Here is a 17,645-nt window from a genome sequence, read left to right as displayed (position 1 = left end):
CTTGTTTTATATATATATATAATTTTTTTTTTTATTGTTGTGAGTCATTCTGGATAAAGCAGGAAGAACTGCATCACATAGATCTTCTGTAACCTTTTAAATCCAAGGAGCCATTTTACTCTAAGACCAGCTATATAAAAGTATTTCAGAGTGGCTAATACCACATGACATTTCAATAAATGACAATTTATTTCTTTAAAGTATCTGCAATGGAAATTCTAGCCATTTTAAAAAATAAAACTTTATTTTTATATTTTTAAGCCTTAAACACAAAGTGTGTTATTTGAGTTTTTGAGACTTACATCACTGGTGGGAGAGTTGTGTTTTTGAAAATCCTGATTTCAAAATAATATAGATTTCCTGAACCGGAAATCTATATTAAATCACACAGAATATAATATAGATTGAACTGAATTTAATATAATACAGAAATGCCTAAAGCATCACAATTCATACACATAATTTGATTTCAATTATTCCAAAACTTATATTTTTTTCTTAATGTTTTTTGACGACTAGTTTCAAAAGATGTGAAGTTTATGAAAATTCATTCATGGGCTTTAAAGGGTTAAATTAAAGACAAAAAAGTTTAATTAAGAAACATAGATTTCCTTCTATAGGATATTGTTTTATGTGGAAAATAAAAACATAAATTTTTTAAGCTAATAACAAAAAGTATAGATGAAATGACATATTTCTGGTTCTTTAATGTTATTATGACCTCTTTCGTAGTTTTTTTTGTGTGGAGAATTTACTTTAAGGAGGGATATTTTGTGCTTAGTTAATCCTCTTGGCTGTAAACTCTGCTATTCCTGTGAATAACAGAGGAAAAATTAGATGTTCTAAATAGATTTTGACATCTTTTTCTTCTCCATGTCTGGGAACACAGTCAATGATCAGGGTTATAGAGTTAAATCTAGTCTGTGTTTTTTTTTATAGCTACATCTAGTCTTTTTATGAGAGCTTTTCCCATTTTGGGGCCAAAAACACTGATTCATGTCTACTCTGCATGGAGCTAGAAGAAGTGCTGACCCAGTCACTCACTAATAATGTGGGCTTCGCAGCAGTAATCAATAAATCAACTTTATTGTCAACTGCAATTTACATTGCAATCGAGATTTCAGTTTCAGTACAAACCGTTCATCACAATACATCACATGCATTGGTAGTAGTACGATGTGGTCATATAAAGCAATGGTTCCGCAGCTTTTTGGACTTGTGTACCCCTTTGGACATTTTTTCTCACCATGAGTTCCCCTCTCTGTCAAAAGTATTGATGACTGTCCGAAAGTCGAACATTCATTTAATCTTGTAACTTAGTTCATTGAATTCTTTGGCATTTTATTCTTTCCAAGTCATTAAAAAACCTACAGAAATATGTTGACCGCAAGATAGTAAGGAATAAAAATTAATACAAAATAATATATTATAAATCTGCCTTTAGGTCATCAGAGTAACACCCTTTTAATTACATTTAAATTTGATGAATTTGGAACAAAATACAGAAAAAAAGATTATAGTCACACTATAGTCACTATTTATTTTACGTTGGTTTCATCATTCATGACATCTGAGCTGCTTTGCAGCTCTGCAGCTTTTTGGTTTGGACGTGGCAAAGCTGAAGGTGAATTCAAACATATTAGAAAAATGACTTTTGGTTGATAAAAGCTTGTTTTATTTTTCAGATGGGCCTTCAAAACACAAAACAGATTTTATTTTACCCCTTGCAATGCACTTGCAGGCCACTAGGGGTATGAGTATCCCTGGTTGGGAATCCCTGAAATAAAGTAGCAGTCAGCACCTAGTGAAAGGTTTCTTTAATTACTTAAAAGTAGAAACTAAAAACTATTATTTTATACATATATTTTTATTCTTCAGGGAAGTTGGTTGCATTTATTTTCATAAATTATTTATTATCTATCCGTCTATTGATTATACCCACTTATCCCCTCAGGATTGTACTATTATTTCTAAACGAGGTCTGCAGTCATAGGTTTGTTTTTCCACAATATGCCAAAAATAATATGCTTGACATTTCTTTGCACCGACCTTTTGTGTTCCTTGGAAAGACACATTCCCAGCATTTTTTTTCTTCTGAAAGCTGCACCAGGGCAAAGGTAACTGGATTCAAAGATTTCATTGGAAATTCTGCAGTAAATGTTTAACGGATCAAACTGTCTGAAGTTTTGCATTATTGTGGAGTAATGCAGATAATGAGTCCGCCCACCTTAAAAATTTAAGTCAATCTGTCATTAGAGTGATTCAGCATAACACACACAAAGAAAGAAACTGTAAATAAAAAAAGCAGGAAATCCCCCAAATATGTGTGTAAAAAGAGTTTGAAAAAGAGACCAACCAGGAATACCATGCATAGGTCTGTGTTTAATATAGGCCGTAATAGAAAAGTACATTTAGTTATTTTATAGTCTTTAATAGTCTTTCCTTTCCTTTTATTTTATTCTTTATTTTTATTTATGTTTTTTGCTTTACTCTGCAGTTTTCCCTTCATGCCACTTAAAAACTTTTTATTTGATTATTTTAGGCTTTAGAATGTTTTAAACGCATCTTGGGGTCAGTTCCTTTGAATCCGTGGACAATAATTAATTAAACTCACAAGAAAACAGTTGTTATTCCTTTTTGACATTTTTTACAGTTAGAAAAATCTCTGCATTGCCCCTTTTTTCTGTTTATCAGCTTTGATGATCATTTTCCCAGGAACAATTCAAGTTCCAGATACCCTCCCTGCATCAACCCATTTGGTAATTTTCAAAACGGCAGTGAAAATAGTGATCTAATAGAGTAAAAAATTGATGAGCAGATTACATTTTTAAAACAGTCTTTCTAATTATAGTGGTGCTTAATGTCTTACGATTAAACAATCCTGTAACTAAGTTAGAGTTTTGCAATTCCAGAGTTTCAGAAGTTGAGCCTCTAACATGAAAAGTAAGATTCACTATTGCTGGCATCTTTAATTCAACATGGCTGCCTCAGATCAAACATTTTTTTAATAAAGCATTTATGTCTTACATAAAGTGTTGTGAAATAGTATTTTCCCACTAACCTAAAAAAAAGCAAAACAAATCTGATGGTCTGAAAAATGATATGATTCTTAACCAAACCAAAAGAAATAAATGAATAAGAAAATCAACTCTGCGTGAGGGAATATTTCCAGTCCAGTTTTAATAAGGAAACATTCTGTTTTGGAACATCAACAACCTTTTTAATGTGAGGCAACATCTGTTTAACCAGATTTGCATCACAAATTTAAAGTAGATTATCTTTTACATTCATTTTGTTTTTCCTTTTTCATTCAGTGCTTAAACCTTCTGGTGTGTTTTGAATCATTTTCACAAGTGTGCTGAAGCATAAGGTCTAAAAATGTTGCTTAAACACTGTCCTTCCAATTTTATTCCTAGAGAGCAGAATTCACGGTTCAGTGAATAACTGTGACTCATCCAGGTGAAGGACCTAAGCATGACTCTACTACCACCATGTTGCAACACAATGTTCTTTTTCCTCAAAGGCTGCAATAGTTTTATGCCTGATAGTTACATTAACGCATCATTCAGCAAAATCTGCTGATTTTTTCAACTGTCTGCTTTGCTGGGGAGATACTGGCTTCTGGAATATATATTTAATAAGAAAAAAAATAATGTGTTCAATACTATCCTTTCCCACTAGATCCTACACCAGTTTGGCTAATAACCAAATAATTTTAAATGTTTGATTCATTAAAAATTGGTGATTGTGTGAAAGTTTAAAGTGAGTTTTTGGACAGCCCAAAACAACCTTCAAATTAATATTTATAAGGAATCTGATGCTCAAACAACTTTAAATATTCAATTATGCTGTAATTACAACATCAAAAAGGAGCCAAAGGAATTTTATCTGCTAAAACTGATGTAATCCAGCTTTAGCGGTACAATAGATGAACAGTCTAAAGGCTAATCTATGATGGCTGGATTTAAAATAAACACCTTATAATCGCTCTAATGTGAGCGTCTACCTCATGTTGTGAGTTACATCCAAAGATAGGAACAAGACTTTGTGTAAGAAGCAACAAGTAATACTTTATTGAAATCTCACATAAAAAAAAACATATTCTATTATCAGACAATTAAATTAAATTACAAATAAAATCAGTGTTTTGTTTTAAAAAGCTACATATTTGCTTTATGTAATGTTTGTAAAAAAAAAAAAAAAAAAAAGGTCAAAGAAAAGGTAAAATTCAGACAATGATATGATTAAATAAGAGATGTTATACAACAAACAAGCGTATAATAATATGGCTCATGGCTGCAGGTATTATCCGCTTTCATTTTTATATAAAAAGATATATATTTGCTTTAGTAATGTTTGTAAAAAAAAAAAAAAAAGGTCAAAGAAAAGGTAAAATTCAGACAATGATATGATTAAATAAGAGATGTTATACAACAAACAAGCGTATAATAATATGGCTCATGGCTGCAGGTATTATCCGCTTTCATTTTAGCGTTTTCTAGAAGTGCTGCTTAATCCTCATGGCTTCTTTTTGGGAAGGACTCCCTTCTTCTTCGTCTTCCTCTCAAGAACAAACTGGACCAGCTTCTTCACCCAGGCCGCCCGAGGATTGAGACAGACCTCCCCGCTCACCAGACCGGCTCTGATTCAACAGATTTATAACAAGGACATTTTAATCCCAGATTTAATCAGTAAAAAATAAAAAAGGAAGTATCACAGACTCCAAATATTTATATAATATGTAGAAAAGTTTACAGGTTTTCTATCCAATGGAAAATACATCTGTTCATATCAGATGATATCTGACATATACTGGGCTGACGATTTACTCTCACTGGAAAACGGTTTTGAAACACCCACTAGCTTTGATCAGATTTCAAAAGTGACTAAGCAGAAAAAACTTTAACAGTAAGACGTAGGCGGATGTATTTCCCAATAATGGCCAGTCAGGATACATCAAAACATTATTTTGAATAGTTTTATAAATAGAATCCAGACTAACATGTGAGTCACATCTAATCTCATCATCATTATGCATTTAACGAAGCATCGTTATCTTTATACCTGAGTCACTCTGTGACATTTCCTGTTTTAAATGTATACGTCTCTTTCTTTTTTTCTCTGGTACTTAACAACTGTCGTTTTCTCCAGGGTATTAATATGATGACAAAGACGACCGTTTGCCTTCTTCCTATTAAAGTGGATTAGAACCCATATTGACCTGAGAATGGCAGCACAGAGTGGCACATCCACAGAGGATCCATAATATCCAGTGTATATGATAGACAAATTAATTTTTTAATGTTTTTTTCCTACTATAACAAAATAAAAATATGGAGTTTGCTAAACAGTCAGATTAGAATTAGATCAAGCTTTTCAGCAACCATGAACAAACAATGAACAGATGGAAAAAGCAGCTCATTCCCTTTGTTACGTACGGTGGAGGATCAGTGATGCTTTGGGCCTTTTTCTAGTCCACTCTTAAACTACAGGATACTGCTAGCAAACTGATGGAACTGTCAGTTACCATTTGGTCTTTAATGAGAGTAAAGGACTGAAATATATCTACACATAAGAAAGGTATGCAAATCCTCGGTAAGAATTGTCCATTTGGCAATACGAGGTTGACAAAACTATTATCAGTGATACTAATTATTGTAGCAATGGGTAATTTGAATTTAAACAGGTGTATAATAAGGGACTGTTTCCCCACAGAGCAAATCTAATCAAAATCATGGTAGCCTTTTTTATTTAGAAATATCCTTGCAACATCAAATATAATTTGTAGACCTTTTAAATGATTTCATCATAATAAAATTTTTAACTGTGGGATAAAGAAGCTGATAAGATAATTGCGGTCTCAAAGATCCATGGTTCTTTATTTGTTTTATCAGTGAGTGTTCTCCTGCTTATGGTCACTTTGTTTTGGAGCAATTAATTATTTCCTGATAAAAAAAAAAAAAAAAAAAAAAGGAAAACATTGTGGCTAAACAAGGCCTACTAGAGGGTTCTGCAACATTTTCAATCCAATTAAAAAAGCTATTTTTGACTTCAGTCCAGCCAATAAAACATTTTTAGAGTTGCAAACAACACATGACCTTTTTTTAAAAAAACAAAAAGATAACGTACATATTGCATAAATATCTAGCACAGAAGACTTTGTCCTTCCTAAATAACCACTGTGTCATTTCAAATATTTAGGTTTAAAGATGAAAAAGAGATTAAATACATTTTCAATGGTTTGCTGAAATTTGTTGAAAATTATGTTAAAAATGAAGATTTACCATTTTATAAAAGATTGAAAATTAGATTTCCGTTATATTAACAGTCAATTCATGTTGGAAATTCAATGCAGTTAGTGGAAAAACACTACAACATGCGTTTGTTATTGGATAGGATAGCTGGTTCTTTATAATTTTAAGCAAAAGTGGCTGAAAGCCATTTTTAAGTAGCTAAAGAGCCAGCTTTGGCTCTGGAGCCATGGGTGGCAGATTACTGGTCTATTAGGAGCCCCCGTCTGCTTGAGTTTTTTCATTCCACCATCGCCTCATGCTTGCTCATGATGAAGACTTCTATAACAGAAGAGGCTGTGAATTGTACTTCGTTGACTAGATAAAGTATGGCAAATGTGCCTGAAACTTAATTTGGAAAAATAAATGTAAGCTTACTTGACTGGATTTTTTTTTTTTTTAAATGTCTGTTGTTATAGTTGACATATCTGGATTTATCTGTTTTAATATAAATATGAAGGCTCTTCCAGTATAAACCAATCTTTTTTGTGTTTTTGTCGCATTTGTATTGGGAAAAAACAAACAAAGATTTAATTTCTAACACCAAAATGACTAAAACAAATCACAAGTTGTCTAACATTTTGACCCTAATTTACTCACATGACTTCAGTTTCAGCACAGCTGGGCCCTGCTGGGATCAATTTAATGCTCTTCAGGTTTTCTGGAGGGATGATCCTCGACTCGACCTGCATGCACCGACAGTGCGTGTTGAGGTCCCTGCTGATCGGTGGCATTCCTGACATTAAGACAGAAAACAGATTTTTAGCAAAGCTAAAGTCTCAACTGAAAGGGTTTTATTATCAACAGGTCATGTACATGTTTTTTAGCTTCAGGATGATTTGCAGAAATGAGTTTGTAGAACTACCTGAAAAACAGCTGCTGCACAAACTTGCAGAAGTTCGAAAAATTAATAAATAAAAAAAAACAGACCCTCTTTGACCATTTTCTTTAACATTTTAACACATTAAAAATACTAACTGTAAAGTACAGTATCTGTGTTTTATGTTACTGGCACAGTGAAGTAAAGCAGAAAAAAAAGATAAATAATTACGTCCTATGGAGGAGAGTCAATGCATTTTGTGTTTTTCCTCATTTCAAAACCTAAATATACAAAAAATTATTTAGCAAAATTTATAACTTTTATTAAAAGGTCATCTTAAATCTGCGGCTTCAAACCGCTTTTATTTTGGCGAAATGGGTCTTTAGATTTTAAAAAGCTGCAGATCCCTGATCTAAAGCAATCCTTTCTAACTCTGGCTGTATGTCTAGTCTAATCCTGCTTGAATTATCTTGTGCTTCTTCATGGAATGCTCAGTCCATCTGCACTGAGGAAAAGCATCCCCATACCATGATGCTGCCACCACCTTGTTTTAGAGTGGATGGTACTGCCAGACCAATTTACACCAAGCAGCCTTTTGCATCTAGATCTGAACATTTTGTTTGTGTCATCCAATCAGAGCTCCTTCTTCTTATTGGTTTCCTTTAAACAACTGATGACCCCCTGTATCTCTTCTATAAAGACAGGTTTTATGTTTTGGTTGTGAAATAAAAAATGTTGAAATGTTTATGGCTTACGAAAATGTCTTCGAGGCATCATATCAATTTCTTTTTGACATTTCTAGTTTGATCCCTCCTCAGTACTATTAGAGTTTTGGCTTGTTTTGGCTGCTAACCAAACCAGATTCATAAATCAAACCTTTTTGATGTTCTGTTTAACCGGCATTTACGATCAAATGGAGCCTCTTGTGAAATCCTCTGCTTCTGCTTTACCTACTTCAGCTGTTTTCCTGCTAGTTTACAACTTCAATACTAACATGCACGATGAAGCAACAGTTTCCCTGTAAGTGCACACTTGTTTCAGGAAGCAGAGGTGCCACGTGAGAAACACCAGGGTGCTTTATTTTACTAATGATAGAATGTGACTCAAACACACAAACAGTCAGATATGCATGAAGGTAATCTGAAGGTTTGAGTTTTATTCAAAAATATTCTTTGATCGCAAGACTTTATAGGATTTTTTTTGTGTGTAAGATCATTTTAAATTCATGAAATTGTCATTTTATTGTATTTTGCTGATATGTGCTGACAGGATATTTTTTCTTAAAAATTGTAACTATCACATTTGATTAGGGAAACACTTAAAAATGGAGTGAAAATTTCCTTTTAAAAATTCCTTTAGAGCTATTATACTGTATTAGCAGTTACTCAATAGTTGACCAGAAGTCCAAAAACTGATCAAATTTGTTTCTAAATATTTAAAGCAAACTGAAGTGTTTCCAGCTTGCTGGTTGTTTAATTTCCAGATAAGCGCAGGATTTATTATGGTAAATAGCTCTTCATGTAGTCATAAATTTAGACCCCCTAAATCAACCAGACAGATCCAGCTCCTTGGTTTCCCCCAAAGTCGTCCTAATTCTAGATGTTACATCATTGAGTTTGTAGCTCTTACCGTCAGTGATTGCCACCAGGATTCCGAGCACAAACAGCATACAGAGCTTCATCTTGTCTCACCGGATGCTTATTGGGTTCTCTGCCAAAGACAAACAGATAAACTATTTCTACTGCAAACCCTTCCTCAGTACTGGAATATTTATACTAATAGTGGTCATGTGCTCATCTTGAAATTAGAGCAATACCCAGAATGGTGTATGTGTGTGGTTTCACTTTGGTTCGTTCACATGTGCAGCAGTAGGGAGTCATGGGACGAAGGGGGGAGTTCAGAGAACGACTGAAGGCCCTGCTGAGGTTAAGACACAGCGTGCCTGCGGCCAACGGGTGCAGAAATGAGTCAGACAGATTGTTAATGTTTATGATGCCAAACGGGCTGCTGCTCCTCTACTCTAATCTGCTTGTCATGGATCTGGGGAAGAACTTGACTCTATTTGCCCCACGTCAGATTTCAAATGATCATAAGGTGCAGTTTTGTAAAAACATCTTGTTTTTTTTTGCTACCACTGTATGAAACTGAAGTGCTGTTGATGCTGGAGGGTGTTTTATTTTTTTCTTGTGCTTGGGGTTTCTTCCAATATTTCACAACTTGTACGGTAAACTCCATCAACCCTGTGCCTCAGTTAGCTTCTCTATTTTTTATTGCAGCCGAATATTTGGGACTTTAGGCTACAATTATCTGTCTCTTTTAGGTTAGTTTTTACATAACCTGAGTTATTATAGTTATTATAGTTACACTCACATTTAAAGGGTTAACTCAGGATTTTTTATGTAAGATGAACCTAAAACATGGTAAACATTAATCATCCCACCTTCAGTAGAAGCTGACAATGCTGTTGGATTCGGTATTAGCTCAAGCTGATAAATCTAAGAGGGCCGAGATGAAAGTGGAAAACAAACTCTTGTGACTTTTAAAGTAATTCTCAGATTTAATGCCTGATATAAAATATATCTGAAAAAGCAAAAATATTATAAAAGTTTAAGTAAAGATTACTTGGTTTACACTATATTGTCTTACTTAGGATTACTGGTGATGCACCAGTTTTGAAAAAAAAAAACCCTCATGTAAACTATCATTGACTGCTCTGTAAATAAAAAAAATAAAAACTCAACAGTTGAAGGGTTCCTCAAATATATTCCAAATAAAATGTTAATATATATATATATATATATATATATATATATATATATATATATGTTTCCAACTCAAACAACCTAAAGTTTCTTAGTATTTTTTGATTTTAAGGAAAAGAGTGAAACGGTTTATAAAGTTGAAGTATAAAATTTTTTCTTCCTTGAAATATGAACTTTTAATGCTTTAAAGTGTGTTCTTTGAAAAAAAAATCCTTAATTGTCCTTTTAAAAAGCGAGAAACCCAGGCTTCAGATGAGTTGCAGCGGTCCGATCATACCTTTGTTTAATCTCTCTCAACAAATTCTAATTAACTTTCAGTACCCATAAATATTTATTTAGTTAATTATTGCCTGTTAGTTAAATTCTTATTTTATGATTTACTGTCTTACATAATTTTGTTTATAACAGATTTTAAACATTTTAGAAATGGTTCTGATCTGTGTTTGGGGCCCATCATCCTCTATGATCCTCTAAGTAAACTCCTGTTGTTATGGAGTATTGAACTCTTGTTGGTAAAGATGATGCCAGCAGAGTGAATGCAAATGACTGTAAAAAGAGCAATTGACTTCAACATCTTTCAGTCAGCTGCCCCTTTCCCTCTGATTTACAATGATCTTTCAAGGCCTCACATGTTCTTATTATATTTTGAGGTGTTTTTTAAGCATTTTAAAGTATTTCTTAAAATTTTCTTTAATTTTAATTTCTTCAGAGGATGCTGTTTGTTTCTTAGCTCTGACCAATAAATCAAAGAGCCATAAAAAGGCTCCTTAACTCAAATCACTGGAGTGATTGTGAAAATTAAAGAGAATGACACCAAATAGGCTGCTGAGGCCTGTTCTCTTTTCAGCAACAACAGTACAAGCCTATCAAAAACAGCAAGATAAAAGCATATGAATCAAAATCCAAATAAAAAAAAAGAATGAACAAAATCATCATCAAATAATATTTGCATGGGGAACATTGGGAGAAACTAATGTCTTAGAGATCCTAAGGAATTGAAACTATACTAATTAGTTTATAATATGGTATAAAGAGAAAAGGGCTGGATGTGTTTAGTCAGTCTCTTTCCATAAGGTAATTATTTCCTAACTACTCCCTATTGCTGTTCAAAGGTTTTCAGTTGGAAACTGTTCATCCTTCAGAAACAACATCCATTTTAAACAGGCTCAACCAGCTTAGTGACAAGCCTACACAGCTGCCATTAAAAAAGGCTTGTAAATACAGGGTTATATTTATTAACCACAGCTAAAGGTCAAATAGTTTCGATTTTCAGATTTTTTAGGTATGAATGAAGAAGAAATAAAACACTAACAAAAATGAAATAAAATGCAGCAGTTATGCGTAGCCATGCTTCGTTCTGCTCGCTGACATTATGTCTCTGAGTGACATACACTGAATATTAAAGGGGTAAAAAACAAACTGCAATTCACTAACAATAAAGATACAAGTTGATTGTATTTCTGTAACTGGATAAAAAAAACAAACAAACTATAAAACAGAAAATAAGGTTTGATGAACAGAAAAGAAAACAGTCTTGAACTGAAACAGAAGAATGATGCATCTATCAGATCCTGTGTCACATGGATTTCTGTCCTGCTTCCTTAAGACATGACTTTTCAAATTCTGCGCAGCCAGAGGTGATTTTTAGGCATGGGACATATTACCGCCCACTTGTTTATGTTCCTTTTGTTATGCAGAGTACAATGCTGAAATTATCAGGTTTAAGGATTAAACTGAATATCCCCTGAATATTAAATCCCCTCTGTTAAACATGGTAGTGGCAGCCTCATGCTGTGGGGCATCTCTTCTGCATAAAACCTGTAGAATTATGAAAGAAGCTGGAAGATCTATGAATATAAATGAAAGCGTTATTTAATATAACACAGACATGTTTGTGTTTTTTAAAACTGCATATAATCTTTTAAATTTTAGCATTTAATTGATATTTCTGACCACATCTCTCACTACGGCTATTTAAAGCTTAGAAAGGTTCTGATTATTCTTAATTTCTGTTTATATATTTTCAACTGATAACTTATAGGAACGTTTGTCTCGAGACCGAAAACAGACAGAGTGAAACCACATCCAGCTGTTGTGGTCATTGATTATTTTATATCAGAAGCTCCGCTCACTCATGATAACAGGCACGTGTATTTCAGCAGGCGTTTGGGTCATAAAGAGGAACTGGCTCCGTAAATAAAATACAGAACAACACATGACCGCAAGGAATTAAATGATGTATTACAGGATGACTCAGGAAAATTTATACTCTTGAAAAATAAAATACCATTGTGCTTTCCATATTACAGCATAGGGTTAATGCACTAAACCTTAGTTAATCTGATGAATCTGTCTGATATGCAAGATCAAAAACATAAATGATGAAAATGATTCATCCAAGACAGTCATCTGCTTTGGAAAAAGTAAAGCTAAAATTTAATATGTTGACATTCTTTGCCCACTTCTCTGACAATAATCTGAGGGAAACCGGTTTGTTAAGGTTGCGAAATCAGCCTTTTCCTTTCTGCTGCTCAGGTGAGGCTCCAACTGTCTTTCAGTCATGGAAAAAATTACTCATCAAATTATTTCTTCCCACATAGACAACAGAAATTTTCTGCAGGCTGGTCCTCATCAAAGGAATGAGTCTACAGAAACTCAACAAATAGCTATAGGCATTAGATGTCGTTAGAGTTAAGTGGGTGTGAAGTAGGGACCATACATGATTTTAAGACTTTGACTTATTTGCAGCTTTAGGGGTTTGTTTTTTTAAAAGAAGAAATGGGTTGTGATTAAAAACTGCTCCAGTATGATAACTTTAGCAGTAGATATAAGGCCCATTTACACTACCCCTCTGAAACCGATCCGTGCCGAGGTCGGACCGAGCTTGGGTCAGTTAACCTTGCCGAGCATGGTTCCTTACCACCGTTTACATATCACGCTAGCGTGGTTCCTCGCCTCCTAGTGACGATCTATGGTACTACAGCTCTCTAGAAGAAAAAAAGCAAACCAACATGGTGGCGCCCTTAACATTCAGGAAGTTTGGTTATAATTGTGATATTTTGTTGTTTGCGGAGAGCCATGCGATGAAAGCAGCCTTTGGTGAATTATTTGACAGAGTCATCTTTTGGGAAGTGGATACGACAAACAAGAGTCTAATCAGGGCTTACAGATGCAGGGAACAACGACAGATGTTGAGTTCATCACACTGCAGAGAATTCATGATAATGGAGCCTGATTGTAAGGAGATGACGCGGTCTAGTCATGCACTCTTTGTTATCTGAGAACTGAGCCAGAACTGAACCACGCTGAGCCCTAATAATAACCTAGTATCATGTTAGCGCGGTTTGGTTGTGTCCGGTGCGGTCCGGTTCTGTTGGGCGTGCTATTTACACCCAACAGTTATCTCCGTTACCATACTCAGACCGATCTCGGCATGATTTCAAAAAAGTATTGTAAATGGGGCTATAATGTTTGCCTTCTCCTTTTGTTTATTTAACCAGCCACACATTGCAACAACATCCAACCATTATTATGTGCTCTACACTATCCAGACAGACATTTTTATCCTAATCATTTTCCATAGCTATGATGTTGGGTTTCCTCACCCACATGCAAAGTTACGTGGGTAACCCGTGAATTTTTTATTTTTTTTTAAACGATTCTTGATTTACAAAACATGAATCTGGAAGTGGAGAACTGCCGGATGCCGGTAGAACTTTTTGGTTGGAGAAAACAGGCTGATCAGGAAGGAGTTGGTTGATGACAACTGATTGATTTCCCTACTTAGAAATGTAGGGGGGCTAGCCAGGATCTTTAGGAGTTTGATTCAGCTGGCTTTGAAAACTGGACCCCAGTGGTCCACGAGAATGTGAGCGAGATCCAAGAGCGTTGGTACCTCCAAGAGACGTCAAGCTGTAGAGCAGGAAAGCAGATGATGAAGACTGAGTTTCACTGGTTGACTGGAGCAATAAGAAAGTCTCATTAAAAAAATTCACAGGAGACACTTCAACTAGGAAGATATTCCTGGTTTAGGTCTTTGGTTGGAGTACCATCAGGGGTAATCACCCCGATGAAGAGAGATGATCTCTCGCCTCCTTATATACAGTCTAGTCATCTTGATTGAGAAATATTGTCAGTTGTGCAGCAGCACCGGTCGACCCAGCCACCAGCAAAGATCCTCTCTGTGACAGGAAGCGCACTCACACCAGAAAAACAGTGAAACCCCAGAGACCCTAACAGTAATATTTTTGACTGCAATAGCTGATGGTGTGATTTTAATGTCTGGCGACTTGATAAACAACCAATTTAAGCAAATTGCTGAATTCACCTGGGATTATTTAAAAATACAAATGAAAACACAAACTTTAAAAAAAGATTATTTTTGTTTTCTTTTATTATTGTTATAATAATACGAATAATATTATTCGTTTTTTTTCCAGTTATGGAGCAGAGGTTTGTATGAAAGCACTAATTTCCTTGCAGTATTTTTAGGGGAAATATCGGTTTCCTTCATCAGTGAGCTGCTGATGTCTGAACTCTGTGGCTTAATGCTTTAGGATCTGTTGAGCGAAGAATAACTTTGATCAAATCTTATAATTAGGTGGATTGCTACATAAATAAAATGCATGAAAAAATTTTAAGAAAATGAGCTGGTCTCCAGTTGGTCAGCCTAATTTTTAATAGAACAAATCATTTTCTTTTTAGGACAGAGATGTTTTTAAGTTTTATGTCCTTAACAATCACACCAATAACAAGATATCCCTCATCAGAGTTCTGTGGTATGCTTCTTTTAATTTCTTGTATACATCTCCCACTCCAAACAATTGGATTCAGCTACATTTTTTGCCATCAAATTATAAACGAGAACTGTCAAAATCCAATGTTATATTCAGCTGGAATGAAAAGTATGACCTGTTGCTGTCCCTAAGAAGATTGGAAAAGTTGTTCTGTTTCCAGGAACACAATCACATTAGAGAGTATTGGTAGCATTAGCTTTCTGCCTGCTTTCTTCCCACACATTTCACTGTCTTGATTAATGCCCTGTCAAATAAAAGTAATTTGATACCTGCTGTCTACTTTCATGTTTAAAAAATGAGGCAATGCAAAACCTTTTAGTCTCATGCAGAAGTCAAATGTGATTGACATGTATGAAGTTGCATTGTCATTTAAAGATGACTTTTCATATTGTGCAATAAACCTTGATAATCATTGTGGACACTGAGAACCAATTTGTATACCATGGGGTTAGGAGGATAATTTGCCTGCAGTTTGGACTCTTCAGCTTCTACAACCTCCCTAATGCAGCCCCCAAACTTCCAAGACACCCCCACAGGTCATGCATCCCCCCAACCCCCCTCAGAACCATATTGCTGCAAACTGGGCTGTTTGCAACATTTCTCTCTGAGTTTCAGGACATTTAGATGCCTAGAAGAGGCTGGAGGTGTGTAACCCCTGATGTGTGGCCGTCTGCTAAATGCTGGAGAAAAACTCAAGCTTTCCAAACAGGGATACAGAGGTTGAAGGTCTGACACACAAGCCAGTGAGAGTTTCTAGCCACCTAATTTGTTTCTTTGATGATTTAGGATAATTTCATGTGTTAACTTTTAGGTAAAGACACGCTAACAGGTTGAACCGTATGGTACGCCATGCTGACATGTTTTGATCTGTTGTTTATAAAGCTAAAGTGGTCTTTACTTCACTAAGGGTTTAAACACTATTATAACATTAATGTTCATGTGTTTTCTCATATGCTCATTACATTTGGATTACAAATTATGACCAAAATTCATTAAATGGAAGTCCTCAGAATCAATAAACTAAAGATTACTGATATCTGTTTAAGCAAATAATTTAATAAACCATTATTTTCCAAGGGGCTGCATGGTGTAGCAGTGGGTAGCACCGTTGCCTTGCAGAAAGAAGCTTCAGGGTTCGATTTCCAACCTGGGGTCTTTCTGCATGGAGTTTGCATGTTCTCTTTGTGCATGCATCACATCTTTCTGGGTACTCTTGCTTCCTCACACAGTCCAAAAACATGACTGTTACTGTAGGTTAACAAATCTAACCTGTTAGGTTAATTGGTTTCTCTAAATTTTCGTTAGGTGTGAGTGTGTGTATGGTTGTGTGTCTTTGTATGCCTCTGTGTAGCCCTGCGACAGACTGTGGACCTGTAGAGGTTATACCTCACCTATAGACTGCTGGAGATCACCATGGCATCATCTCCTCTGCTGAAGTGGAAGCAGATAGATGGATAATTGTTTTTTTTATTTTTTTTTTTTATTTACCTCTTGGATTTGCATTGTGAATTAGTTTGAACACATTCCAACTGCTCTACATTAGCTAAATGTTAATTTGTTCACATTCAAAGTTATTCCAGATAAAATTTGCTTCTCAAACATATAATCCATGCTAGAGTTTAATGTTATTTGCATAATTTTATTGATTCTAGTCAACCAATTTTTTTTTCTTCTTTGTACTAAGTAGCTTAGTTCATTGAGTTTCACTAGTTTAGTAAAGATGTTTTAACTGTAACATGCTTTACAAGGAGCTGAATTATTTATGGTTAATAAACTGATATTTTGAACAGAAGTTATGGTGAATTTATTCCAGATACATCCAGAGTTATCTGTTTGGACATGATTTGAGTTCGATTCACACTTTCATTTGTTGTTCTAACACAGAGCCAGTAGGACTTGTGTTCACAAACAATATATGACAGTCTGAATATTATCTGATTAAATACGTATTTACCACCCCTCCTCGGGTGGACATAAATATGTCAGAGTTGGGCATAATTAATATAGTGATTATGTATATACTTAACTCTGGATCTGTCTGTTTAATTGGACTGAATTGACTTAGTATTTCATATATAAACTGGATCTGGTTGTCTTAAAATGTAAATAAATCAACACTCAGCTCTGTACTTTTGAGCCTCTTTATTTCCTCTTATACGGGTCTATTGAAAGCATTTAATCATGTTTGTGTTGTTTCGTTTATCTTTCTATATCATTTTTACTGTTAACTTGCTTAAGAACTAAGCTAGCCCGTTAAATCACAACAAGTCTGTCGGTTTTTTGTTTTTATTTAATAATGTCTTTAGATTGGCAGAAAACAATCAAATACATTTGATTTGCCTCATCAGTGCTGAACCAAACTATATGGAAGAAATTTGATTTCTCCAAACTGAATTTACACAGAATTTTATGATCCTGGATAAAATTTGTATACATTTTGTGTTGTAAACTTCTCCTATGCTGCATTTGTTGTGAATTGGCAATATATGAATATTTTTTTATTTAAATGGACTGTTTAGTAATTTAAAAAACTTAGTAAAGAATCAGTAAGTTCTTATGGTGTGGTTTATAGTTTACACAGGGAAGCTTGATCTTGTTGTGATGCCTCTGAAGAAAAGGTAATCCCAAAATACAAAAAAAGAAAATATACGTTATTTAGTTTTATTAAATGTGGTTTAGTATAAATTATATTTTACATACATACATACACTTTTTAGTTTTATTAAATGTGGTTTAGTATAAATTATATTTTACATACATTCATTTTATCTCATAAGCAGTAGTGTACATTTAAGGTGGAACTTAAAAAGCAAAATAACAGATATTGTAATAAAGATTACAAGATTAATTCTTTCTAAGAATTAAAATTAATTCTTTGAAAATCAAAACAGGTTCCTCATAAATATCAAAAAACATTCATGAATTTAACTACCAACTAATCATATCACATAAAAAAAAAACAACTAACACAGTGTGC

General features: G+C 34.3%; 1 protein-coding gene across 2 annotated transcripts; it reads right to left on the bottom strand.

The window, feature by feature from the left end:
- Positions 1 to 4,213: 4,213 nt before the first annotated feature.
- Positions 4,214 to 8,898, bottom strand: LOC107085244 (permeability factor 2-like). Of its 2 annotated transcripts, XM_015375468.1 has the most exons (4): positions 8,740 to 8,898; positions 6,891 to 7,026; positions 4,488 to 4,642; positions 4,214 to 4,319 (listed from the first exon to the last, which is right to left on the bottom strand). In XM_015375468.1, the coding sequence occupies exons 1-3, from the start codon at positions 8,789 to 8,791 to the stop codon at positions 4,519 to 4,521; spliced, it is 312 nt and encodes a 103-aa protein (XP_015230954.1). In that variant the 5' UTR covers positions 8,792 to 8,898; the 3' UTR covers positions 4,214 to 4,319; positions 4,488 to 4,518. The 2 variants fall into 2 exon arrangements, with proteins under 2 accessions (XP_015230954.1, XP_015230953.1); XM_015375467.1 differs by lacking the exon at positions 4,214 to 4,319 and having other exon boundaries at positions 4,351 to 4,642; positions 8,740 to 8,895.
- Between the last annotated feature and the right edge of the window lie 8,747 nt (positions 8,899 to 17,645).

The sequence above is a fragment of the Cyprinodon variegatus genome, unplaced genomic scaffold (genome assembly GCF_000732505.1).
Source record: "Cyprinodon variegatus isolate N-32 unplaced genomic scaffold, C_variegatus-1.0 Scaffold119, whole genome shotgun sequence".
Lineage (NCBI taxonomy): Eukaryota > Metazoa > Chordata > Actinopteri > Cyprinodontiformes > Cyprinodontidae > Cyprinodon > Cyprinodon variegatus.
This window is presented reverse-complemented; position numbering and strand designations above follow the sequence as displayed.

Bases quoted from the DNA above. Each gene is read 5' to 3' on its own strand.
- LOC107085244 (XM_015375468.1), bottom strand. From the start codon at position 8,791: ATGAAGCTCTGTATGCTGTTTGTGCTCGGAATCCTGGTGGCAATCACT. The intron at 7,027-8,739 runs GTAAGAGCTACA...TCTTAATGTCAG, and splicing joins CCTGGTGGCAATCACTGACG to GAATGCCACCGATCAGCAGG. The intron at 4,643-6,890 runs GTGAGTAAATTA...CTGTTGAATCAG, and splicing joins TGTGCTGAAACTGAAGTCAT to AGCCGGTCTGGTGAGCGGGG.